This window comes from Dasypus novemcinctus, chromosome 5, assembly GCF_030445035.2.
Source record: "Dasypus novemcinctus isolate mDasNov1 chromosome 5, mDasNov1.1.hap2, whole genome shotgun sequence".
In the NCBI taxonomy this organism is placed as follows: domain Eukaryota; kingdom Metazoa; phylum Chordata; class Mammalia; order Cingulata; family Dasypodidae; genus Dasypus; species Dasypus novemcinctus.
This window is the reverse complement of record NC_080677.1, coordinates 60,572,656-60,597,462: the sequence shown is the minus strand read 5'-3', so window position 1 is coordinate 60,597,462 and position 24,807 is coordinate 60,572,656. Positions and strand designations below refer to the sequence as shown.

General features: G+C 38.2%; 1 protein-coding gene across 1 annotated transcript in view; it reads right to left on the bottom strand.

Moving 5' to 3' along the window:
- Nucleotides 1-207: 207 nt before the first annotated feature.
- Nucleotides 208-24,807, bottom strand: part of LRRD1 (leucine rich repeats and death domain containing 1) — a 31,087-nt gene continuing 6,487 nt past the window's right edge. The window contains exons 2-5 of the mRNA XM_004475722.3: nucleotides 20,950-21,148; nucleotides 5,578-5,739; nucleotides 1,260-1,377; nucleotides 208-577 (exon numbers count right to left, since the gene is read on the bottom strand). Of these exons, the coding sequence (XP_004475779.1) occupies nucleotides 391-577; nucleotides 1,260-1,377; nucleotides 5,578-5,739; nucleotides 20,950-21,148 (666 nt within the window). The 3' untranslated portion in view covers nucleotides 208-390. The remainder of the gene's footprint in view (nucleotides 578-1,259; nucleotides 1,378-5,577; nucleotides 5,740-20,949; nucleotides 21,149-24,807) is intronic.

The following is a 24,807-nucleotide window of genomic DNA, read 5'->3' as shown; positions in this document are numbered from 1 at the left end:
AAAGTAGGGGTGGGTACATTCATTTCAGTTTTTAAATCAATATCTAAAAAGAAACTACTTTCTAACTCCAATCAAAGTCTAGTGACCTTATTACCTATAAATTTTGGGTTATGTAAGAGAAGTATATAAAAACAAATTTTTGAATGCAATTATTTCTTTTTAAATTCAAAATCATCCCGAGGCTACAGAAAAGACTACACAAGACAATGACTGTAATATTTTACTATAATCACAATTATGGTGTTAACTACAAATTGTCATCATTTCTTAGGAAGAGAGACATGACATGCAATTGTCTTATATGATAAAGTAAAATGGGATGGTTCAAAACTCCAGTTCCAATTGTATAAATTCATCATAACTTTTCAGTTTTTATTATGGTTCTACTGTTCAGAATTTGACTGTACATGTAAAAAGTTTTAGAGCCATTATTTTGTCCATAACTTCATGTGCCCCTATCATAGTCAGTGCCCGAATCAGTTGGTCTCTTAAGGCAACAGGGGTTAGCAACAAATTGTTACTCTCCATCTTCCATATATCAAATGCTTGTTGGACTCTTTCACTTAATGACACTTTGCTGAAAATTTAAAAAATAATTATTTTCATTACTAATTAAGAACATTGTTTTAAACTATTTAAATATTTAATAACTAGGCTTTCAATCCAATTTATCAGATTGTTGTGGGAGTTTAATTAGTGAGGAGAGTCCATATGAAAGTTCAGCACAGAACTTGACATATAAAAAGTTCTCAGTGAATGTTAGCTCCACCCCGTCCTTTCTTATAGAATATCAACACTTTAGTTTACACTCAATTATCAGAGATTTGCTCAAGACCTCAAAATAATCGTAATTGTGGATTATTTATTTGCAATTGGTACATTACTGCTACTGTACTATGCGCTTTATTTATAACAAGATCTCATTTAATCCTCATGACAACTCTTTACATAGGTATTATCAATTTTACCAGTGAAGAAACTGAGGCACAGAGAAGTTAAAGGATTTGCCCATGGTCACAAAGCTATTATAGTAAATGGTAGAGAAGGAATTTAAAGCTGAGCAGTCTGTCTTTAGAGCCCTTGCTTTTAACTGCTACAAGATAAGTAGTCACAGCATGGGACTCAAAGATATAATCAATGAAACTCAGACTTCTATAGAAAATTAGCATTCATGATATATGAATGTTTCACAAAGTACATAATGGCAATAAACTGGAATATGAGCATAAATTTATGTTACATCTTTCATTCACACGTACCTCTGGGTAGGCATAACAATTTCTGAGTTTTTCAGGTTTAGTTTTTGACATAAAAAGGTGAAACTTGTTTCAGTGATGTTGTTAGCAACTATCTTGAAGATCTTCTCTAAAATTTTCTCTACATATGAACATAAAAGAAAATTTAAGTCATCTCTTTTGAAAAAGATACTCTATTTTATTCTTACTCAACAGATTCTTTTTGTGCTTCTATCAAACGTATATATCAAGTAAAATCAAAAGTTAAAATGTAGATCTAATATATGAACTGAAAGTTGAACCGTTTATTCCATTTCTTATAAAATCTGAATAATCCTACACCTTAAAATCGCTATGTCAAAGAATATTGTAAGAGACTTCACAATGATTTCAAAACTTTTTTTTTAATTCTTTCAGAATCTGTTTGAAATGAATTTGACTCCTTCCTTCAATTCTAGCTGTTATATGTGCTTATGTACCAAATTGAGAAACTACGTTCACAACTATTATAAATACAGCACATATATGCATATTTTATATTCAGATCACTTAATTAGTTTTGGCTTATATATAATAGTGCTTTAGTTAAAAAAAAAAAGGCTTCCAGCTAATTAGAACTACCTCCATTTTTAATTGGCCAGGGTAGTTGGGAATTTCAGGAATTAGTGATCTCACCCCCTTCCCCCTCTAAACATCTCAAATATGTTATATGCTTTCTTTTTTTTTTTATTAATTTATTTATTTCTCCCCACCCCCTCATTGTTTGCACTTGCTGTGTCTGTTCGTTGTCTTCCTTGTTTCTTTAGGAGGCACTCGGAACCAAATTTAGGACCTCTGATATGGGAGGAAGGTACCTAATTGCTGAGCCACCTCCATTCCTTGCTTTATTGTGTCTCTCATTGTGTTTTTCTTGTAGTGTCTTATGTTGCATCAGCTTGCCATGCCTGCCTATCTTGCCAGCTCGCTATCTTCTTTAGGAGGCACCAGGTACCAAACCAGGAACCTCCCATGTGGTAGGTGGGAGCTCAATCACTTGAGCCACCTCCTCTTCCCTATATGCTTTCTAATATTGTACTTTATACATACTATTAATCCCTCAGGCTAGATTATATGCTATTTATATAAATGAAACTTCCAATCACCTAATGGAAATTTTAAGAAAGGGACTCCACACTCTTTATTAATTGCAGAATAAAAATATTTCCGATGCTATCTTTGGGCCCCAACTCTTCATTTTCAGGACTCCCTGCAGTACAAAGTTTCTTTGGACATAGAGAAAGGTGATAAATGGCTAGGATTCTTTTATATGTGCTGATCTTTACCTGTTTCCATTGCCTATTGCACTTTCCTCATAGAGGCCAGAACCATATGAATCCTTCTTTAGGAACTTGAGAAATAGAATTTTAGCAAGTTGGAATGGGTACAGTCCCTTTTGTAACTTTACAGACATTCTCTAAAGTATTGTACCTAAAAGGAATACTTTATAGATACTTGTAAACCTTTAAAGCCTTATTATATAGAAATTAGCAGAACCAGCTTACACAGCATGCTAGAGGAGACAGCTTCTAAGACTTTTACATTTATCTCTTCAGTTCCTTCCATCAGTGAGGCCCAAAGCTTGCAATTGTTTCTGAGTGTTAGCTATACATATGGATGTATACTGTGGCTTACAGAGGACAGTACATTTCTATGAAAGCCTAGCTGTTGGGTCCCCAGCCCCAGAGAAAGAGCTGTACAGTGAAATTTCCCTCTCAGAGGCTTGGAGAAACCAGTGACCCTCTGGTCCAATGGACATCTAAAGCAAATGGCCCTGCTGTTAGAAATAATTAGGAACATACAAAGGAAAGCTCAAGGACAGAAGTGATGAAGGCTAAGGACTGCAGATAGATGGTCGCAGTGGGCCAAAAACGAACTGGCCTAATGGAAAGGATCTGTGTGAACTTCTTTCAAGACCAAATATGGGGTAGGGAAGTGGACTTGGCCCAATGGATAGGGCGTCCGCCTACCACCTGGGAGGTCTGCAGTTCAAACCCTGGGCCTCCTTGACCCGTGTGGAGCTGGCCCATGTGCAGTGCTGATGCCCACAAGAAGTGCCCTGCCATGCAGGGGTGTCCCCTGCATAGGGGAGCCCCATGCACAAGGAGTATGCCCTGTAAGGAGAGCCGCCCAGCATGAAAGAAAGTACAGCCTGCCCAAGAATGGCCCACACACACGGAGAGCTGACACAACAAGATGATGCAACAAAAAAAAAGAAACAGATTCCCAGTGCTGCTGCTAAGGATAGAAGCAGTCACAGAAGAACACAGCGAATGGACACAGAAAGCAGACAACTGGGGGGCGGGTAAGGGGAGAGAAATAAATAAATAAATCTTTAAAAAAAAAAAACCAACTTCCCCCCAGCGTGGGACATGACACCCGGGGATGAGCCTCCCTGGCAATGAGGGACCACTATCAACTACCAACTGATGATGCAACTGGAAAATGACCTTATATGGAAGGTTCAATGCGGATCAGCAGAATATCCATGTCTACATAAAATACCATGACTTTAAAATGCTGTTTGACCTAAAGTAAGGGGGAAATGGAAAGGAGAAATGAGTTTATATGGCTACGAGTTTCTAAAAAAGAGTCTGGAGGCTGGCAGAAGGATTGCCCTCATGCACAACTGAGCAGAGTCAGAGAGACAGATAAAGCAGATACAACCCCCAGATATTGGTTCCTTTGAGGGCTAAAGAGACCCATGGGAGTTATGGTCATGGCCGATGGAGTTAACTACCAGGGCAGATGGCCCCTCTTTGGAAATGGTGTTTATGTGTGATGAATCTGGACTCAAATGGGATCTCCCTTCATAAGACTTTCATGCTAATGTGCTGGAGGTGCAGTTAATGTTGGGGTTTAAGATATATTTAGGGGATTTGAATCTCTGGACTGACAATGTGATAGCCAGGTCCTGAGCCTCAACAGACTCCAGCACCTACAATCTGATCTATTGGACTTACCACACTCAGCTAAGATGGAGTTGAAGAAGGACAACCACCACACCATGGAGCCTAGAGTGATTACAACTGAAAATGGGAGGATTGCATCCAGCATCCATGTGGAATCTGAGCCTCCTCTTGACATAGAGGTGCAATGGACACAACCAATCCAATGTCCACATAGAAGAGGTGGCATTGGATTGGGAAAAGTGGACATGGTGGACGATGGGTATGGGGAAAGGCAGGAAGAGATGAGAGGTGGAGGCGTCTTTGGGACATGGAGCTGCCCTGGATGGTGCTTCAGAGGTAATCACCGGACACTGTAAATCCTCACAGGGCCCACTGGATGGAATGGAAGAGAGTATGGGCCATGATGTGAACCATTGTCTATGAGGTGCAAAGGTGCCCAAAGATGTACTTACCAAATCCAATGGATGTGTCATGATGATGGGAACGAGTGTTGTTGGGGGGTGGGGGGAGAGGGGGGGTGGGGGGGTGGGGTTGAATGGAACCTCACATATATATTTTTAATGTAATATTATTACAAAGTCAATAAAAAAAAAAACCTAAAAAAAAAAAAAAAAAAAAAAACCAAATATGGGGCAGTGGATTTGGCTCAACTGCTAGAGCATTCGCCTACCACATGGGAGGTCCAGGGTTCAAACCCAGGGCCTCCTGTCCCGTGTGGAGCTGGCCCACACACAATGCTGATGCGTACAAGGAGTGCCATGCCACACAGGAGTGTCCCCACATAGGGGAGCCCCACACACAAGGAGTGTGCCCCATAAGGAGAGCCGCCCCGTGCAAAAAAAAGTTCAGCCTGCCCAGGAGTGGTGCTGCATACACAGAGAACTGACACAGCAAGATGATGCAACAAAAAGAGACGCAGATTCCCAGGTGCCACTGACAAGAACCCAAGTGGACACAGAAGAACATACACAGTGAATGGACACAGAAAGCAGACAATGAGGGGGAAGGCATAAATTAAATAAATCTTTCAAAAAAAAAGACCAAATATGTCTTTTAGAACCACAACGTGTGGTAAGGCAGATCATAACTGATGATGAAATCAGTGTGGATTCTGAGTCTGGCTGCAACCATTGATAATAAACTTATTAAAGGGGATCAAGGCCAATGGATGAAAAGCATCCTACTTCTCCACTTGGATTCACCTGTTTTCAATGGCCCAGTTGTTATGGACCTGGATTAAATAATCTGATCAAAATCAACTCCTAACCTTCAGAAAAGAGGAAATGAAAAACATTTTAATAACTCTGCCAGATTGAAAGCCTTCAATTAAAGCAAACTTATTCACAGATAATACTAGAAAATGACTTTTAAGTAGTCATCTACTCATCACCTACCATCTCTTTCATCTGCCCTCTGTAGATAGAGCACAATAGTATACAACTGTTTTCCATTACAGATTTCCATTGGAGGCCTCAGCAAAGGATTGTCATCAAAATTTATCTCCTTCAGTGAAACAAGACTGTGGATACCACTAGGCAAAGCTGTCAGATTATTTTCTAGTAGAAAAAGAAAGTATAATTGAATCATGCTTTTCTGTATTTCTATACTTTTCTATAGTTTTAAAACTATGGAGACAACTAATACCTATGTGTCAGACATGTACTATATCTGTTGGCAAAGTAACAGAGAACCCTCATGATGCTGGCAAATTATAAGTTCCTACAGTTGTCCACTTGCTAGGAGTGAAAAGGAAGGTGTATAGAAACAGGGATGTGATTTGTTTCTTTCCTAGAGGATGGCAACATGAGAAAGGAGACTTTCCTCTTATAAATATATATATATAAAACAAATGACTTTAGATGTGAAGGAAAGTCTTTATCTTTGCATTAGTATTTAATATTTATATATTTATAATTATATTATTTATACAATATAAATATTAATAAAGGAGCTATGGTTCCTTTTAGTAGATGATATTTACAAACCAAGATCTCAGTACTAGTTTTGTTCATTGCTTCTCTGTGTATACGTGTGTGTGCATGTGAATGTATATATATTTATATTTTTATATTTAAATGTATAAGTTTATATTATGTTTATGCTGTATTATATAAACAATGAGCAAAACTAGTGCGCAGATCTTGATTACCAATACCATTCTTCACTAAAGTTACCAGAATATATATATTTGAATTCATAGTGTCATACTGCTACCTTCAACAATCTACACCACAGGGGTTTTCCCTATTTTTGCTGTTTTTCTATGTAGTATGTGAAACATTAACATAATTCCATAAGTCATAATTACATACAAACGTATATTCAGAGAAATGTCACTCTCTCCTAACCATTTCATCCTATTACCACACCCCATCATTTTCATTCCATTCCCACCCACGGACAGTTGATAATCTCACTGTTGTCTGGTTTATCCTTTGGTGTTTCTTTTATCCAAACAAGCAGATACACAAATATTCTCATATAGCACCTTCTTTATTACACAAAAGGGAGCATACTATAAAAACTCTTTCATTTGCCTTGTTCACAATATATCCTGGAAATCACTTTATATCACTTTTTAGAGATCTTTCTCTCTTTTTCTGACAGCTGCATAATACTCCATAGTGCAGATGTACCATAGTTTATTTAACCACTCTCCTTTTTTTTTTTTTTTCCTTTTATTAATTTTTTTATTTTTTATTGACTTTATAATAATATTACCTTAAAAATATATATGTGAGGTCCCATTCAACCCCACCCCCCCACCCCCCCTCTCCCCCCCCCCCAACAACACTCGTTCCCATCATCATGACACATCCATTGGATTTGGTAAGTACATCTTTGTAACCACTCTCCTTTAAAGATTTATTTTTTGTTTCTCTCCCTGTCCCCCTCCACCCCAGTTGTCTGTTCCATGTCTATTTGCTGCGTGTTCTTCTTTTGTCCGCTTCTGTTGTTGTCAGCAGCATGGGAATCTGTCTCTTTTTGTTGCGTCATCTTGCTGCATCAGCTCTCTGTGTGTGCGGCGCCATTCTTGGGCAGGCTGAACTTTCTTTCACGCTGGGCAGCTCTCCTTACAGGGTGCACTCCTTGCACGTGGGGCTCTCCTAAGTGGGGGCATCCCTGTTTGGCACAGCACTCCTTGCATACATCAGCACTGCGCATGGGCCAGCTCCACACAGGTCAAGGAGGCCTGGGATTTGAACCGTGGACCTCCCATGTGGTAGACGGACACCCTATCCACTGGGCCAAGTCCGCTTCCCTAACCACTCTCCTTTGTTTCCAATATTTTGCAATTACAAAACTTCTATAATGAGTAACCTGTGCATATTGTTGAAGGTATATCTTCAGAGTAAATCCTTAGAAGTGAGACTGCCAGATCAAAAAGTAAAAGCGTACGTAGTTTTGTTAGATATTGCCAAGATCCTGTCTATAAGAGTGGAACCAATTTGCATTTCCATCAGTGCAATATAAAAGCCTGTTGTTTCCCCCACAGCCTCACCCACAGAATGTGTCAAATTGCTTAATTTTGCCAATCTAAAGTGAGAAATGGTATCATAGTGTAGTTTTAATTAGCATTTCTCTAATTATGAATGATTTTGAGTATCTTTTCATATATTTAAGGGACATTTAAAAACATCTTTCCTTAAGGATCCAACAGTGAGCCCCTGATACTAATGACTATGCTTGTGAGCCTATACGCCTGAAATAAGAACAAGGCCTACAGCAGCACTGTGCCTAGGAGTTTCCTCCTGACAGCTTTCATGTTACTCAAATGTGGCCAGTCTCGAAGCCAAACTCAGCATGTAAATGCGATGCATTCCCCCCAGTGTGGGACATGACACCCAGGGATGAGCCTCCCTGGCACTGAGGGATCACTACCAAGTACCAGCTGATGATGCAACTAGAAAATGACCTTGAATTAAAGGTACAACGTGGACCAGCAGAATATCCCTGTCTACATATAATAACAGGAGTTTAAAATGCTGTTTGACCTAATGTAAGGGGGAAATGGAAAGGAGAAATGAGTTTATATGGCTATGAGTCTCTAAAAAAAGAGTCTGGAGGATGTCAGAAGGATTGCCCTTATGCACACCTGAGCAGAGTCTCAGAGACAGATAAAGTAGATACAACCCCAGGTATTGGTTCTTTTGAGGGCTAAAGAGACCCACAGGTTCTATGGTCATGGCAGATGCGGTTCACTGCCATGTCAGTTGGCCCTTCTTTGGAGCTGGTGTTTCTGCGTGATGGAGCTGGACACAGATGGGATCTCTTTTCACAAGACTTTCATGCTACTTTACTGGAATTGTAGTTGGTGCTGGGGTTTAAGATATATCTAGGGGATTTGAATCTCTGGACTGACAGTATGATAGCCAGGCCCTGAGCCTCAACAGACTTCAACTCCTACACTCTGATTTATTGGACTTACTCCACTCAGCTAACATGGAGTTGAAGAATGTCAACCACCACACCATGGAGCCTAGAGTGCCTACAACTGAAAGCATGAGGACTGCATCCAGTATCCGTGGAATCTAAGCCTCCTCTTGACATATATGTGCAATGGACACAACCAATCCAAGGCCCACAGAGAAAATGTGGCATTGGTGTGGGAAAAGTGGCCATGGTGGCTGCTGGGTGCGGGGAATGGGAGGAAGAGATGAGATGTGGAGGCATTTTCGGGACTTGGAGTTGTCCTGGGTGGTGCTTCAGGGATAATTACCGGACATTTTAGATCCTCCCAGGGCCCACTGGATGGAACGTGGGAGAGTATGGGCTATGATGTGGACCTTGACCGTGAGGTGCAGTGATGCCCAGAGATATACTTACCAAATGCAATGGATTTGTCATGATGATGGGAGAGAGTGTTGCTGTGTGGGGAGTGGTGGGGTGGGGGCGGTGGGGTTGAATGGGACCTCATATTTTTTTAATGTAAAATTTTTAAAAAATGAATTAAAAAATTTTTTTAAAAATCTTTCTTTTTGGACTTGTTCAATGTGATTTGTCCATTTGCCTCACAAGGTTTATGGTCCCTTTTCCCTAAAAAAAACTTAAGGTGTAATTCACATACAATAAAACTCACACTTACTGATGTACAGTTCTATAGGTTTTAACAAACATATACAGTCATGTAATCACCACCACAATCTAGATATAGAAATTTTTCATTACCTTTCAAAATTCCCTAGTGCCCTTTTTTTAAAAAAAGATTTATTTATTTCTTCCCAACCCCTTGTTGTTTTCATTTACTGTGTCTGTTTGTTGTGTACTCATCTTCCATTTTTGTTTGTTTGTTTTTTTTTTTGTTTTAGGAGGCACCAGGAACCTAACCCAGGACCTCCTGTGTGGGAGGGAGGTGCCTAATTGCTTGAGCCACCTCCACTCCCTGCTTTATTGTGTCTCTCATTATGTCTTCCTCTTTGTGTTATCTTGGTGCATCAGCTTGCTGCACCAGCCTGTCACACCAGCTCACTGTCTTGCTCATCTTTTTTAGGAGGCACCAGGAACCAAACCTGGGACCTCCCTTGTGATAGTTTGAGCCACATCTGCTTCCCCCTGATGCCCTTTTATAGTTAACTCTTACCTTCACATCAGGAAACCACTGACCTCTTTTCTGTCCCAATAGTTTTGCTTTTCCTAGAAGTCACATAAATGGTATATTAGTCAGCCAAAGGGAGGCTGATGCAAAATACCATAAATTAGTTGGTTTTTATAAAGGGTATTTATTTGAGGTAGAAGCTTACAGATACCAGGCCATAAAGCATAAACTACTTCCCTCACCAAAGTCTATTTTCTCATGTTGGAGCAAGAGGGCTGCCAATGTCTGTGAGGGTTCAGGCTTCCTGGGTTCCTCTGGGCTCAGTTCCTGTTTTCTCCACAAGGACAGCTGTAGACTATGAGGTTCTCTAGGCTTTGCCTTTCTCCACAAGGTCAGCTGTAGACTATCAGGCAAATGGCTCTGTTTCTCTCCTCAGGGCTCCAGCTTAAGACTTCATCATCAAACTCCAACATTATGACACCCCAACTCTGTCATTTGCCATGCCTTTTATCTGTGAGTCTCCACCCACCAAGGAGCAGGGACTCAATGTCCTAATGATGTGGCCCAATTAAAGCCCTAATCATAACTCAGTCAGGCCCAGGTACAGATCAGATTACAAACATAATCCGATATCTAGTTTTGGAATTCATAATAATTTCAAACTGCTACAAATGGAATCATACCCTTTGGATTCTGATTTCTTTCACTTCGAGTAATGTATATGAGATTCATTGATGTTGTTGCAAGTATCAGTAGTTATTGACAAGAAATATTCCGTTATACAGATACACCACAATTTATCCATTCACAAGATAAAGAACATTTGGGGTGTTTCTAGTTTTTGTCCACTATGAAAGGCCACTAGTACATTTGCACTCAGTTTTCAAATCTGAATATATGTTTAATTTCACTTGAAATGAAAATGTAATTGGAGTATGATTGGTGGATCATATGGTAAGTATATGTATAATTTTATAAGAAACTAACAAACTGTTTTCTAAAGTGGTTGTACCATTTTGCATTCCTACTATCAGTGTATCAGAGTGGAAATTATTCCATATGGTTAATTGGTATTGCCAAATTTTAATTTAGCTATTCTAATAGTGATATTTTTTCCTAATTTCAAGTTGGATTTCCCTAGTGACTAAATAGCGAGCATATTTTTGTGCTTGTTGTTCATATACTTCTTTATCCAAATTTGCCCATTTTTGGAGTTGAAATCTTATTTTTGAGTTTTGAGTTATTTTTGGTATATTCAGCAAGTATTTTCTGCCAGTCTGTGGCTTTTCTTTTCTTTCTCTAAATAGTGCCTTTTGTAGACCAGAAGCTTCTAATTTTGATGAATTTTGATCAAATTTATAAATTATTTTTATTCATGGGTTGTTCTTTTGGTACATTCCAGGAATGGTAACTATATGGGTAAATACAGAAGCCAGTGTTGTATTTTTGGTTTGCAACTCCTCCCTCTATTTCCTACATGAGTAAAAGAAAAATGAATAAAGCAATAAATATAAAAATATGCTAAAGGACACAATATATAACAATGTAATTTATGACAACAACATAAGAGGGGGGTGGAGCTGTTTAGGAGGCAAGTTTTGCATGTTATTAAAGCTACGTTGTTATTGATTCAAAGTAGATTGTTATAAATTTACGATGTTAAATGAAGTCCTTATGGATACCACTAAGAAAATATCTGAAAAATATACACAAAAATAAGGAATCAAAACAGTGAACTACCAAAAAAAAAAAAAATTAAACGCAAAAGTAAGGGAAGAAATGAGGAACAAAAATGGTATAATACCTACAGAAAACAAATAGCTAAATGGCAAAAGTAAGTTGTTCTTTAGTATTAGTAATTACTTTATATCTAGATGGATTAAATACTCCACTTGGAAGACAGAGATTGGAAGTATGGATTTAAAAAAAAAAAAACTATATATACTATCTAAAAGAGACTCACTTTACATCCAAAGATACAAATAGATTGAAAAGTAAAAGGCTGGAAAAAGATATTCCATCCAAATAGTAACCAAAAGACAGGTAGGGTGGCAATACAAATATCAGCTAGATTCACTTTCAGTCAAAACTATTACAAGAGACAGAGAAGGGCATTATGTATTGATAAAAGGTCAATTCATCAACAAAATATAACAATTATAAACATATATATACCAATTAACAGAGCCCAAAAAGACATGAAGTAAGCATTGACAGAAATGAGGGAGAAATAGACATTTATACAGTAATAGTTGATAACATCATTATCTTATTTTCAATAATGGACAGAACTTCTAGACATAAATTCAGTAGGACTTGAACACATATATAAATCAATTATAGCATAAGCTAGACTATAATCCAACAGATACATATACCATCACCAAACAGTAGAATACACATTCTTCTCAAACACACAAGAAATATTCTTCAGATAGACCATATATTAGGCCTAAATTTACAATTTGAGAAACTAGAAAAATAAGGGGAAATTAATCCTAAGGCCAGCATAGGAAGTTAATAACAAAGATTAGTGCAGAGATAAATGAAAGAGAATGAAAAAACAAGAGGGAGATGATGAGCTGTTCCTAGGGGTGCCACTTCAGATCTGAAAGGGTTGGGCTTGAGAGAGGGTCAACATGTCTTCGGCTAGAGATTTACTGCATCGGTCCTCGGAAGAGGAAATGAAAAAACACAAAAAGAAACGGCTAGTTCAAAGTCCAAATTCTTATTTTATGGATGTAAAATGTCCAGGTTGCTACAAAATTACCACGGTGTTCAGCCATGTTCACACAGTGGGTTTTGGTTTTTTTTCCCTCTCTTGTCTGGTTGCATCATCGTCTTTTTGGTGTGTAGCGATGCGGTGTGGGGAGCCTGCACCTCTCCACACCTGGCAGGTCTGGAATGCCTTTTTTCTTTTTCTTTTTTTTTTTTTACCAGGAGGTCCCGGGGATGGAATCCGGATCCTCCATATGGTAAACGAGGGAGGGCTCAATTGCTTGAGCCACAGCCACTTCCCAAGACAGTGGTTCTTTATATATGTTGTTCAATAGTGTTGTGCCAGCCTACGGGAGGAGAGGCCAGACTCACGGAAGGATGTTTACTTAGAAGAAAACAACACTAACGAATTATCCACCCAACTCTCTGAATTTAAGAATACCTTAACAATTCAGTAATTCTAGTTAACCTACCAAGATAATGGAATTATGTTTGATTTTGTAAGATATGCAGCAGTGATCTCCTATTTTGGTGTCAGTTTTTCAATAAAGTTTTGATGATGGCCAAAAAAAAAAAAAAAAATAGAGTCAACAAAACCAAAAGTAGATTCTTTGAAAAGATGAACAAATTGACAGACTTTTAGCTAGACTGAAAAAGAAAAAAGTGAGAAATGAATGGGGGCATTACATTTTATCTTACAGACATAAAAATGATTGTAAGAGAATACCATGCACAATATACACAAATTATCTATCCTAGATGAAATGGACAAATTCCTAATGACACACAAACTACCAAAACTGACTTAAGAAGAAATATTTGAACAGACCTATAAGCAACAAGATTGAATCTGTAATTAAAAAAAAGCTCCCCATCAAGAAAAGTCCAGGATCAGACAGCCTCATTGATGGAGTCTGCCAATCATTTAAAGAAGAGTTTACACCAATCATTCTCAACCTCTTCCAGATAACAGAAGAGGGAAAACTTTCTAACTCATTCTATGAGGCCAATTTTACTCTGAAAACAAAGTCAGATAAAGATACCAACAGAAAAGAAAACTACAGTGCAATGTCCCTTATGAATACAGATGCAAAATCCTCCATAAAATATTAACAAATAGAAATCCAATAACATATTAAAAGAATTATACACCATCACCACATTGAATTTATCCTAGGAATGCAAGGGTGAATTCAACATAAGAATATCAATCAAGGTAATACACCATTTTAATGAAATGAAAGGGGGAAAAAATCCCACATAATCATCTTAAGTGATGCAGAAAAGGCATTTGGCAAAAATCAAATATCCTCTCATGATAAAACACTCAGAACACAGAATCATGCCTGCATTATGAGACCCCTGTATATAGTCAGGAGACTTGCAGCCCCTATGATAATCTTCCATCATTGAAAAAATGTTTAATACATGGCTGCTGCACTGGGAGATTGACGCATTCTGACTTTGCCTGCTAAGGACACGGAAGCTTGCGACCGAGACCCTCTCAGACCTCACCCTATGTTTCTCCTCTTTTGGCTTCTTCTTATTTAATGATGCTTTTGATGTGGGCCTGTACTGTGTTTCCTTGATGATTTTTTGGAGAAGGTAGCTTATAAGCTGGACCAGGTGAATAAGAAGGAGTTTTCCAGGTTAATGCCACTGAAAAAAGATCTTTGTTTATCTGTACCTTGACCACATCACTTTGCTGCTCAAGCACCTGCTATGACTCCCTATTTCCTGCTATAATAATTCTAAGCCCATGCAACCTGGTTTCCAACATCTGGTTCACATGACTCTTGCCAATGGGAAAGCTGTGCTCACCCGTCTGGGTAGTTCCTGAAGAAGAACCCCCCTCATAAGTCCATAAATCTTTTTTTCTCACCCTTCAAGAGTCTTGAAGCCTATCCTGACTCAATCCAGCCTTGCTCCAACATTCCCATACCCACATAGCCCTTTCCCACAGGATTTCTGCTGTCTGCTATACATCTCTCCTGTTCCCCTGCTTAGAAATTCCTGGAATTAGAACTTTAGAACCTCATTACACAGACTTGTGTACAGTAGGCACTCCATAAATCTCAGTTGATCAAATGAATGAATGAATGAATTTTAAAAGCCCTCAGAATACATGGAGGAGAAGAGAACTTCCCCAATATATTAAAGGGCATTAATGAAAAACTTACCACTTATGCTATACTCAATGGTGAAAGACTAAAAATATTTCCCCTAAAATCAGAAACAAGATAAGGATGCTCACGTTCACTACTACTATTCAACACTGTACTGGAAATTCTAGCCCAAGCAATTAAGCAAGATAAAAAAAAAATTACACCAGGTAGCAAAGGAATAAATATAACTATCTCTATTTACAGTTGATATGAACCCATATATGGGAAACCCCAAAAAATCCACAAGAAAGCTATTGGAGCTAATTTTAAAAATCAGCATAGTTGCAGGGCAGAAGATCAAAGTGCAAAAATAAATTGTGTTTCTATATACCAATGATGAACATTTCAAAAAAGAAATAAAGAAAATACTTTACAAAACACCCAAAAGAATAAAATACCTAGGAATAAATTTAACCAAGGAGGTACAAGATGAGTACATTGAAAACTACAAAGCATTGCTGAAAGAAAATTTAAAATACCTAAATAAATAGAAAGATATCCTGCGTTTATGGAATGAAAGACAATATTGTTAAGATGGCAATACTGCCCAAAGTGATCTATAGATTCAATGTAATCACTACCATAATTTCAGTGGTCTTTTTTGAAGTAGAAAAGCTGATCTTTACATTTATATAGAATTTCAAGGCACTCTGAAGAGTCAAAACAACTTGAGAGAGAAAGCAAAGTTAGGAAATTCACACTTCTCAATTTAAAAATTACTAATCTACAGTAATCAAAACAATATGGTACTGGCACAAGGACAGATATATAGACCAATGGGATAGAATTAAGAATTCAGAAAGAAAGTCATATATCTATTGCCAATTGATTTTCAGCAAGGGTGTCAAGAATAGTCAATGGGGGAAAGAATAGTCTCTTCAACAAGTGGTGGTGGGATAACTGGCTCTTTACATGCAAAAGAATGAAATTAGAATCTGACTTCACACCATATACAAAAATTAACACAAAATGAATCAATGACTTAACTATAAGAACTAAAGCCATAAAACTAACAGAAGAAAACATAAGAGTAAATCTTCATTATTTTGGATTTGGCAATAGACTCTTAGATATGATACCAAAAGTACAAGCAACAACAACAGAAAGAAAAATTTGGCTTCATCAAAATTAAAAACATTTGTGCACTGAAGAACATAATTAATAAAGTGAACAGCCTACAAAATCAGAGAAAATAGTTGCACATCATGTATTTTTCAAGTGTCTCTATCTAGGCTATTTAAGAACTCTTAAAACCAACAACAAAAAAACAACCAAATTTTAAAATGAGCAAAGAATCTGAATAGAATTTTCTCCAAATAAGATATACAATGGCCAATAAGCACATGAAAAGATGCTCAACATTATTAGTCCTTAGGGAAATGCAAAGCAAAACCTTGATGAGATTCCACTCCACAACCACTAGAAATAACAAGTGCCGTCAAGCATGTAGTGAAATTGAAACCCTTGAACATTTTGGGGAATGTTAAATGGTTCACCCACTGTGGAAAACAGTTTGGCAGCTACTCAAAAAATTAAACATAAAATTACCATAAGACCCAGTAATTCCACTTCTAGGTTTATATCCAAAAGAATTTAAAACAAGTAAGCAAACAAATACAATGTACAACAATGTTCATTGTAACACTATACACAGTAGCCAAAGGGTGAAAACTGCTCAAAGGTCCATCAACAGATGAATTAATTTAAAAAGTGGTATATATATATATATATACAATAGAATAGCATTCAGCCATAAAAAGAATATGCATGCTACAATATGGATAAACCTTTAAAATATTATGCTATGTGAAAGAAGCCATACACAAAAGGCCAACTATTATATGGTTGCATTTATGTGAAATATCCTGTTTAGGTAAATCCATAAAGAAATAATACAAATTGTGGTTGCCAGAAACTGGGGAAGGGAGAAATAGGGAGCAACTGATAATGGATATGGGCTTCATTTGTGTTGAAAAAAATATTTAGGAACTAGATAGAGATGGTATTTTCACAACATTTTAAATGTACTAATTTAAATCTCACTTTAAAATGATTAATTATGTTATGTAATTTTACCCTCAATAATAGGAAAAAACCAACCACACCGAGGCACAGCATAGTCAGACTGCTGAAAACCAAACATAAAGACAAAATCTGGAAAGTATCCAGAGAAAAACAAACCAACAAGAACACAAGACCATGATCAATCATAATTTAAAAATTTTTTTCTGAGTAATAAAATCATTTTTTGTCCCACCTGTATCACCATATTCTTCTATTACCTTAAATTATGCCCTTCTGCCCCTCTTCCCATTTTCACAACTATCTTCATAGCAGTGATCTATCTTACCTTATATCCTCACTTCATCCATCAAGCTTTCAAGGTAAACACTGCACTTACCTCCCTTCCACTTTCCCTTTCCTTCTAACCAAAGCAATAGTTGTAAAGTTTGTTCTTCCAAAGCCCTTTTCATGATGTCATTCAAAGGTACTCCATACACTTAGAGGCTGATCCTCATTCCCCCCGAGGGTAACTGCAAATTATGAGTGAGATGGCTTGCGTGTCTTTTCTGTCTCAACAACCTGCTTTTATCTTCTGTAAACCAGACAAATATGTGCTTCCCCATTGCACAGACCAGCATTTTTCCCCTTCTGAGCATGTAGGTCCTCTCAGGCATGATCCTGACCTGTCTATACCCTCCTTCAATTACTTTTCCAACACTTCTTCTAGCCACCATTCCTCACATTTATACTCCCTTTGCCCTCTATGCATCTGGTGCTTAATAACTATTTTCAGAGTGAATTTTGTGAACACTGTCACAAATTTAAATATATTTAAATTGCATGTAATTAATCACTAAATTCATAATAAAAACTCATGGTCACCTGGAGCATATCTATAAGGCATATAAATGTGTTCAAGTGTTCATGGGGCATTGTCATGGTGGGTGGAGAGTCACACAATAACAGAAAGAATATCAAATTCCCATCCTGGGGAGCTCTGCCACATTCTCTAATGGGACAGCAAGAATCCCCCAAGTATAGGGGCAGTGAATAGTCAGAGCAGTTTGATATTATTGATGAATTCCAAAAAGCAATATTGGATTATGTCTGTAAACTGATCTTTTCCTCTGGGCATATTAGATTATATTGGGTTCATAAGTTTACTTAAGTAATTATGTAAACCTCTTGTGCCAATAGTGCATTGAGTCCTCACCCTTTGGTGGGTGGGGACTCACAGATGAAAGGCATGGCAGAGGACAGAGTTAAGGGTTTTTGATGTTTGGGTTTTGATGTTGGAGTTTGATGCTGAAGCCTTAAGCTGAAACCCCAGGAAGTAAGCTCACAGAGGAAAGAGAGGCAAGCCCCAGAAAGAGAGGAACACTGAGCCCAGGAAAAAGAACGCTGAGGAAAGGAGGAACCAAAGAAGCCTGAACCCTTGCAGACATCAGCAGACATCTTGCTCCAATATGTGGAAATAGACTTTGGTAAGGGAAGTAATTTATGCTTTACGGCCTGGTATCTGTAAGCTCCTACCCCAAATAAATACCCTTTATAAAAACCAACCAATTTCTGGTATTTTTTATCATTACCCCTTTGGCTGACTAATACACTAGTGAAGGAGGATGGACCACTGACAGCCCCCTGACTGTACTGTACTTAAGTAAGCAATGACTGTACTTATGAACTTTTACTTTTGAAATAGAAACTTAGCCTAGTATTACAGGGTACCTAAGAGTTATTCCCTGAGAGCCTCCTTTTTCCTCAAATGTGGCCTCTCTCTAAGCCAAACTCAGCATATAAATGCATTATCTTCCTACAAGCATGGGACATGACTCCCAGGGATGAGCCTCTCTGGTACTGAGGGATTACTACCAAGCACCAACTAGCAATACAACTGGAAAAAGACCTTGATCAAAAGGGGGAAAAGGTAAAGACAAATGAATTTATATGGCTAAGAAACTTCAAAGTGACTTTGAAGGTCATTCCAGAGGTTACACTTATGCACATCTCAACAGGATCTCATTCACTGCCAAAGTAAATATTGCCTCAAATAGCAGGGTTCCTGAGGTCTCTGGAGACATCGAGACACTACAGGCAGGGGAGATGGCTCAGGAGTTTGGTGCCCTGCCAGTGGGCCCTACTTTGGAATTGATGCTCCCCAGTGTGACAGAGTTGGATCCAGTTGTGGTCTACACATGGCTCTTCTGTCCCTTCTATTTGAACCTTTAGTTAGTACTAGAGTTGATAGGTATATGTCCAAGAGACTTAAATCTTTGGGCTGTCCATGTGCCATTGGGACCTGAATCTCAACAGATTTGCAACACTTACTCTCCAGTTCATTGGACTTACCCAGGACAACTGACAAAGAGATGATGATGGACAACTACCATACCAAGGAACAGAGACTGTCTGCAACTGCAAGCAAGATAGTTCCATCTATCTGCTTCTTGGGATCTAAGCCCCCTCTCAATTACAGGTGGAGAGATTATCACCATCTCAGAATCCTCAGGATTGGGAAATGAATGATGGACGAGAGTAGACTTACTGATATTCTAAGATAGACTTTGTATGATTCTAGCAATGGAAGAAATTTTATCATGGATATGGAGGCAATGGGAAGTTCTGAGTGGAGGGAGATGGAAAAACAGGTATAATTTGGGGGCATTTTCAGAACTTGGGAATAGTCCTGAATGACATTGGAATGACACGTATGGGCCATTATATATCTTGTCATAACTTACAAAATTGTGTGGGAGAAAGTGTAAACTACATTGTAATATGTACAATGCTGTAATCGATGCTTATGGCAATGCTCCAAAATGTGTTCATCAATTGTAATAAATGTACCACGCTAATGAAGGATGTTGTTAATGTGGGAAAGTGTGGGAGGGGTAGGGAGCCGGGCATATGGGAATCCCTATATTATTTATGTAATATTTATGTAACCTAAGTATCTTTTAAAAAATTAAAAAGTATATTAAAAAAACCTCAAGGTATACAAGCACAACTTTATGAATGAACAGAGGAAGTCTACCAAAATCACTTCCTTGTGGATATTTTCACTGTAATATGTTAAAAATTTTTCCAGTTATTATTGACATTTCAATCTCAATTCTATTACTAGTATTCAGGAAACTACAAATTTTTCTACTCCTTGGGTTTTGCTCCTAACTGAAAGACAGATATGAATCTCATGAATTGTCAGTGCTATAGGAATGAGAACTCTCATATAGTCCTGGTGAATATGTAAGCTGTTATAACCACAGTGGACATCAATTCCTCAAAAACCTTGTGATACTGAAGATGTGCATTCCTTTGATTCAGCAACTGTACTCTTAGCTATATGCCCTAAAGCAACTCAAGAATATTTACACAGGGGACATGTACAAGTATGTTTACATTAGCAAACAAATAGGAAACAACCTAATTGTCTGTAACAGAAGAGCAGATTATTGTTTAATCATATAGTTGAATATTATACATTATTTAAAATAAATGTGTTCATGTGTATTATTAACATGGATTAATCTTATAAATATGATGTGTGACTAAAGCAAGTTATAGAATGACCCATATAGTGTGATATAATTTAATAAAACTTAAAACTTCAATATAGTATTATATTTATATATATATATATATATACATATGCACATAGAGTATAAAAACATGAATTGAAAAGATAGATACCAGTTTCAGTGGTGTGGTTGCTTCTAGTTTGGAGAGAAGTGCAAAAAAAGTTTCAACTCAATAACTATTATTTTATTACTTAAAAATATCTCAAATAAATATCACAAAGTGTTAAAATCCTTTATATCTGGGAATAGGTCCATAGGTATTTATTATTTTCTGTGTTTTCTGTAAGTTTGAAATATTTTATAATAAAAATTATTTTAAAAATATCAGTTGAGTATTTGTTGTGCTTTGGGCTTTCTGATATCTTCAGAGTGAGTGATTTATTCTTTTTAATTTTTGTGTGTAAGGTATTGGAGTTTTGTAGGGTATAGGAGTGGGATTAGGGGAGCCAGCAGAGAAAGGAACACAGAAAACACTGACCTGAGGTTGTTTAGGTATGTGTAGGAGGGGTGAGGTCAGGTTACAAAAGGAAGAAATACTGAATAACTGGATATAGGCAGAGAAGACAGAAAAGAAATGAAAATATGTTCAGCTACCTCTTTCAGGGCAGGAATAAGACTTTATGCTTTTTCTTTTTCTGCACCTGGGATAGTCATCTCCTTCTAATGGGCACCAAATATATTGTGTTGACTGCCATTCTTTTCTTGTCAGCAAAATTCTCAGTTTGGACACTAATAATCTACTTACTGATTATGTTTGACACTCACCACTCAAGTTTAGTTGCTGGAGATCATGTAAAGATAGAAAAGATGGTGGTAGATGACTTATTTGATTGTTGCATGCATTTAAATTAACCAAACTTCTCAATTCCCCTATATTTCTTGGAAGCTCTCTGATTGCATTGTTTGAGATATCAAGGTCTTTAAGTTGTGTCATTTTAGGTAGTTCTTCTGGAAGTCCTGTTAACTGTAATAAATATAAAACAATAATACTTTTTATAAGTATTTGGATGGCAAAAACTTTTTCTAAAATCAAAAAGCAGAGATTTATTTTATCTTAGAAAGGGGATATTTTCATCAGGTCACAAATAAGTAAAATAAATAAAAATAGTTAATTCTCCTCCTATCTAAAACCCAAAAGATATTTTGTGGCATCCAAGTACATTCTCAATGTGGCCAATGCTACCAGTTCAACCCTATGATCTGCTTTCCCCACTCTACCAACACTTGGTATTCTTTGCCACCTTATCCCTTTCTTTCTACCTCCCTCTTCTTCCTTACCAAAATCTGACCCCACTTTGGTTTCTTCTCCTCTCTGAAGTCTTTCCCAGCTATTTTATCATACTCTCATCTCTTTATTCCTGGACTCACCAATCAGGGAAACATTGTTATTTATTAGTTTCTTGTCTGTTTTCCTTGTAGTCTTAGAAGACATTTTATGCATGTTTTATACTTTTTGTGCATGTGTTTCCAAGTTGTACACATTTTGAGTAAATACTCAATAAACTCCTGTAGAATGGAATCACACAGTTTGGCAATGTGATTTCAAATAAAAAGCCCTAGTACAAAAAGTGTTGCAAAATAGTAGAAATAAAACCCTCAGCTATGATGAAGAAGAAATATGCATATTTAGAGAAAATAAGGTCATTAAAAGTAGATTTTGAAATAAAGGAATTTCTATGAATGAACTAAAAGAATTTTGAATATATGGACCCTCTCAGAAAGAAACCAACCAACAATGTGCCTGTTGGGCATTGTGCTTAGTGATTTTTACTATATAAAAAAGCACAAGAGTTCTTTTGGCCAGAACTGCCATCTTGCAGTAATTCGCCAGAAATGACGAACACAAAGGGAAAGAGGAGAGGAACCCAATATATGTTTTCTAGGCCTTTTAGAAAACATGGAGTTGTTCCTTTGGCTACATGTATGCAAATCTACAAGAAAGGTGATTTCATAGACATAAAAGGACTGGGTGCTTTTCAAAAAGGAATGCCTCACAAATGTTACCATAGCAAAACCAGAAGAGTTTACAATGTCACCCAGCATGCTGTTGGTATAGTGGTAAACAAACAGATTAAGGGCAAGATTCTTGCCAAGAGAATTAATATATGCATTGAGCATATTAAGCACGATAGCTTCCTAAAACATGTGAAGGAAAATGATCAGAAAAAGAAGGAAACTGAAGAGAAAGGTACCGGGGTCCAACTAAGGTGCCAGCCTGCTCGACACAGGGAAACACACTATGTGAGAACCCATAGAAAAGAGCCTGAGCTACCGAAACCTATTCCCTATGAATTCATGGCATAAATGATGTAAAATAATAATAATAATTAAAAAATAATTATAAAAGACTTGTGGATTGTAAAAAAAAAAAATAGCATAAGAGGATGTGGATAGAGCTCAGTGATTGAGTACATATCTCCCATATATGAAGTCCTGGTTTCAAAACAAAAGTATAAAGGGGAAGTGATACAGCTTCCATCTACCATATGGAGGGGCCCAGGATTGATCCCTAGGGCTTCCTGGTGATAAAGAACAAGAGAAAATGTGCCCGCACAGCGAGACAGTGCCCGCACAAGCGCCCATGCAGTGAGCCAGTGCCCGCACAAGAGAGTCACACAGCAAGATGATGACACATCAAAGGAGAGACAAGAGGAGAGTCAAGGTGAAGTGCAACAGAAACCAGGAACTGAGGTGGCACAATTGACAGGGAACCTCTCTCTACATCAGGAGTCTCCAGGATCGAATCCCAGTGAATCCTAGAGGAGAAAAAATGAGAAGACAAAAAGAGAACTAGATACAGAAGATCACACAGCAAATAGACAAAGACAGCAGGGTGCAAGGAGGGGAAGGGAGAAAATAAATAAATCTTTTTTAAAAAAGGCATAAGAGATGGTCCTTGATTTTATTTTATTTTTTAAAAGGATTTATTTCTCTCCCCCTCCCCCACATTGTCTGTTCTCTGTGTCCACTCACTTTTGTGTTCTTCTGTGTCCTCTTGCACCCTCGTAGGCACAGGGAAACTGTGTCTCTTTTTTTGTTGCATCATCTTGCTGCATCAGTTCTCCTTGTGTGTGGTGCCCCTCCTGGGTGGGCTGCGCTTTTTTCATGTGGGGTGGCTCTCCTTGCAAGACACACTCCTTGCACATGGGGCACCCCCATATATGGGCACCCCTGCGTGGCACAGCACTCCTTGTGTGTTGGAGCACTGCGCATGGGCCAGCTCACCACAGAGGTCAGCAGCCCTGGGTTTGAACCCTGGACCCTCCCATATGGTAGGCAGATGCTCCATCAGTTGAGCCACATCCGCTTCCCAGTCCTTGATTTTAAGGAGACTAAATTTTAGTTTAGGGAACAAAATACATTCATGTGAAACAACCAGGAAATGGAATGAAGCAATAAGTAATCAAATGTCAAAATGAAGAGTACAAATAAGGACAACTGTATGGATGTTTAGATAAAGTATATCAGTACAAATCAGAGAACTAAAGGATTTAGTCCTACCTTCTAACATAGGACTTGAATGGCTTAAGAATGAATAGGGGGAAATGGATATGGCTTAACCAATTGGGCTCCCGTCTACCATATAGGAGGTCCAGGCTTTGATGCCCAGGGCCTCCTGGTGAGGGCAAGCTGGCCCATGTGGTGAGCTGGCCCACACAGAGTGCCAGCCCACACTGGAATGCTGCCCTACGCAGGAGTGCCCCCCTGCATGGGAATGCCACCCAGCATGGGAAAGCCACCCACACAGGAGTGCTGGCCGATGTGGAGAGCTGGCACAGGAAAATGACACAACAAGAGACACAGAGGAGAGAAAATAAGATGTAACAGAACAGGGAGTTGAGGTGGCGCAAAAGAGTAATCGCCTCTCTCCAACTCCAGAAGGTCCCAGGATCGGTTCCCAGAGCCATCTAATGAGAATACAAGCAGACACAGAAGAACACACAGTGAATGGACACAGAGAACAGACAATGGGGGGAACGGGGTGGGAAGAATAAATAACATAAATCATAAAAAAAAAAAAGAATGAATAGGGGGAAGCGATGTGGCTCAAGCAACTGGGCTTCCAGTTACCACATGGGAGGTCCCAGGTTCAGATCCCAGTGCCTCCTGGAGAAGGCGAGCTGCTGTGACAGGAAGGCTCAGTGAGCTAATGCAACAAAGAGACACAAAGAGGAAAGACAATGAGAGACACAACAAACCAGGGAGCTGAGGTGGCTCAAGCAATTGTGTGCCTCTCTCCCACATGGGAAGTCCAAGATTTGGTTCCCGGTGCCTCCTAAAGAGAAGATGAGCAGACACAGAAAGCACACAGCACATGAACACAGAGAACAGACAGCAGCCGCAAACAGTGGGGGGGGGGGGGGTGTCAATAAATAAATAAAATAAATCTTAAAAAAAAAAAGAATGAATAAGGGAAGTGACTGTGGCTCAAGCAGTTGAGCGCCCATCTCCCACAAAAGAGATTCCAAGTTCAGTTTCCAGTGCCTCCTGAGAAAACAAAAACAACAAGCAAAGTGAGAAAACCAACTCAGGAAAGCCAATGTGGCTTAATGGTTGAGTGACGGCTTCCCACATACAAGTTCCCAAGTTCAATCCCTGGTACCTCAAAAAAAAGAAGAAAAA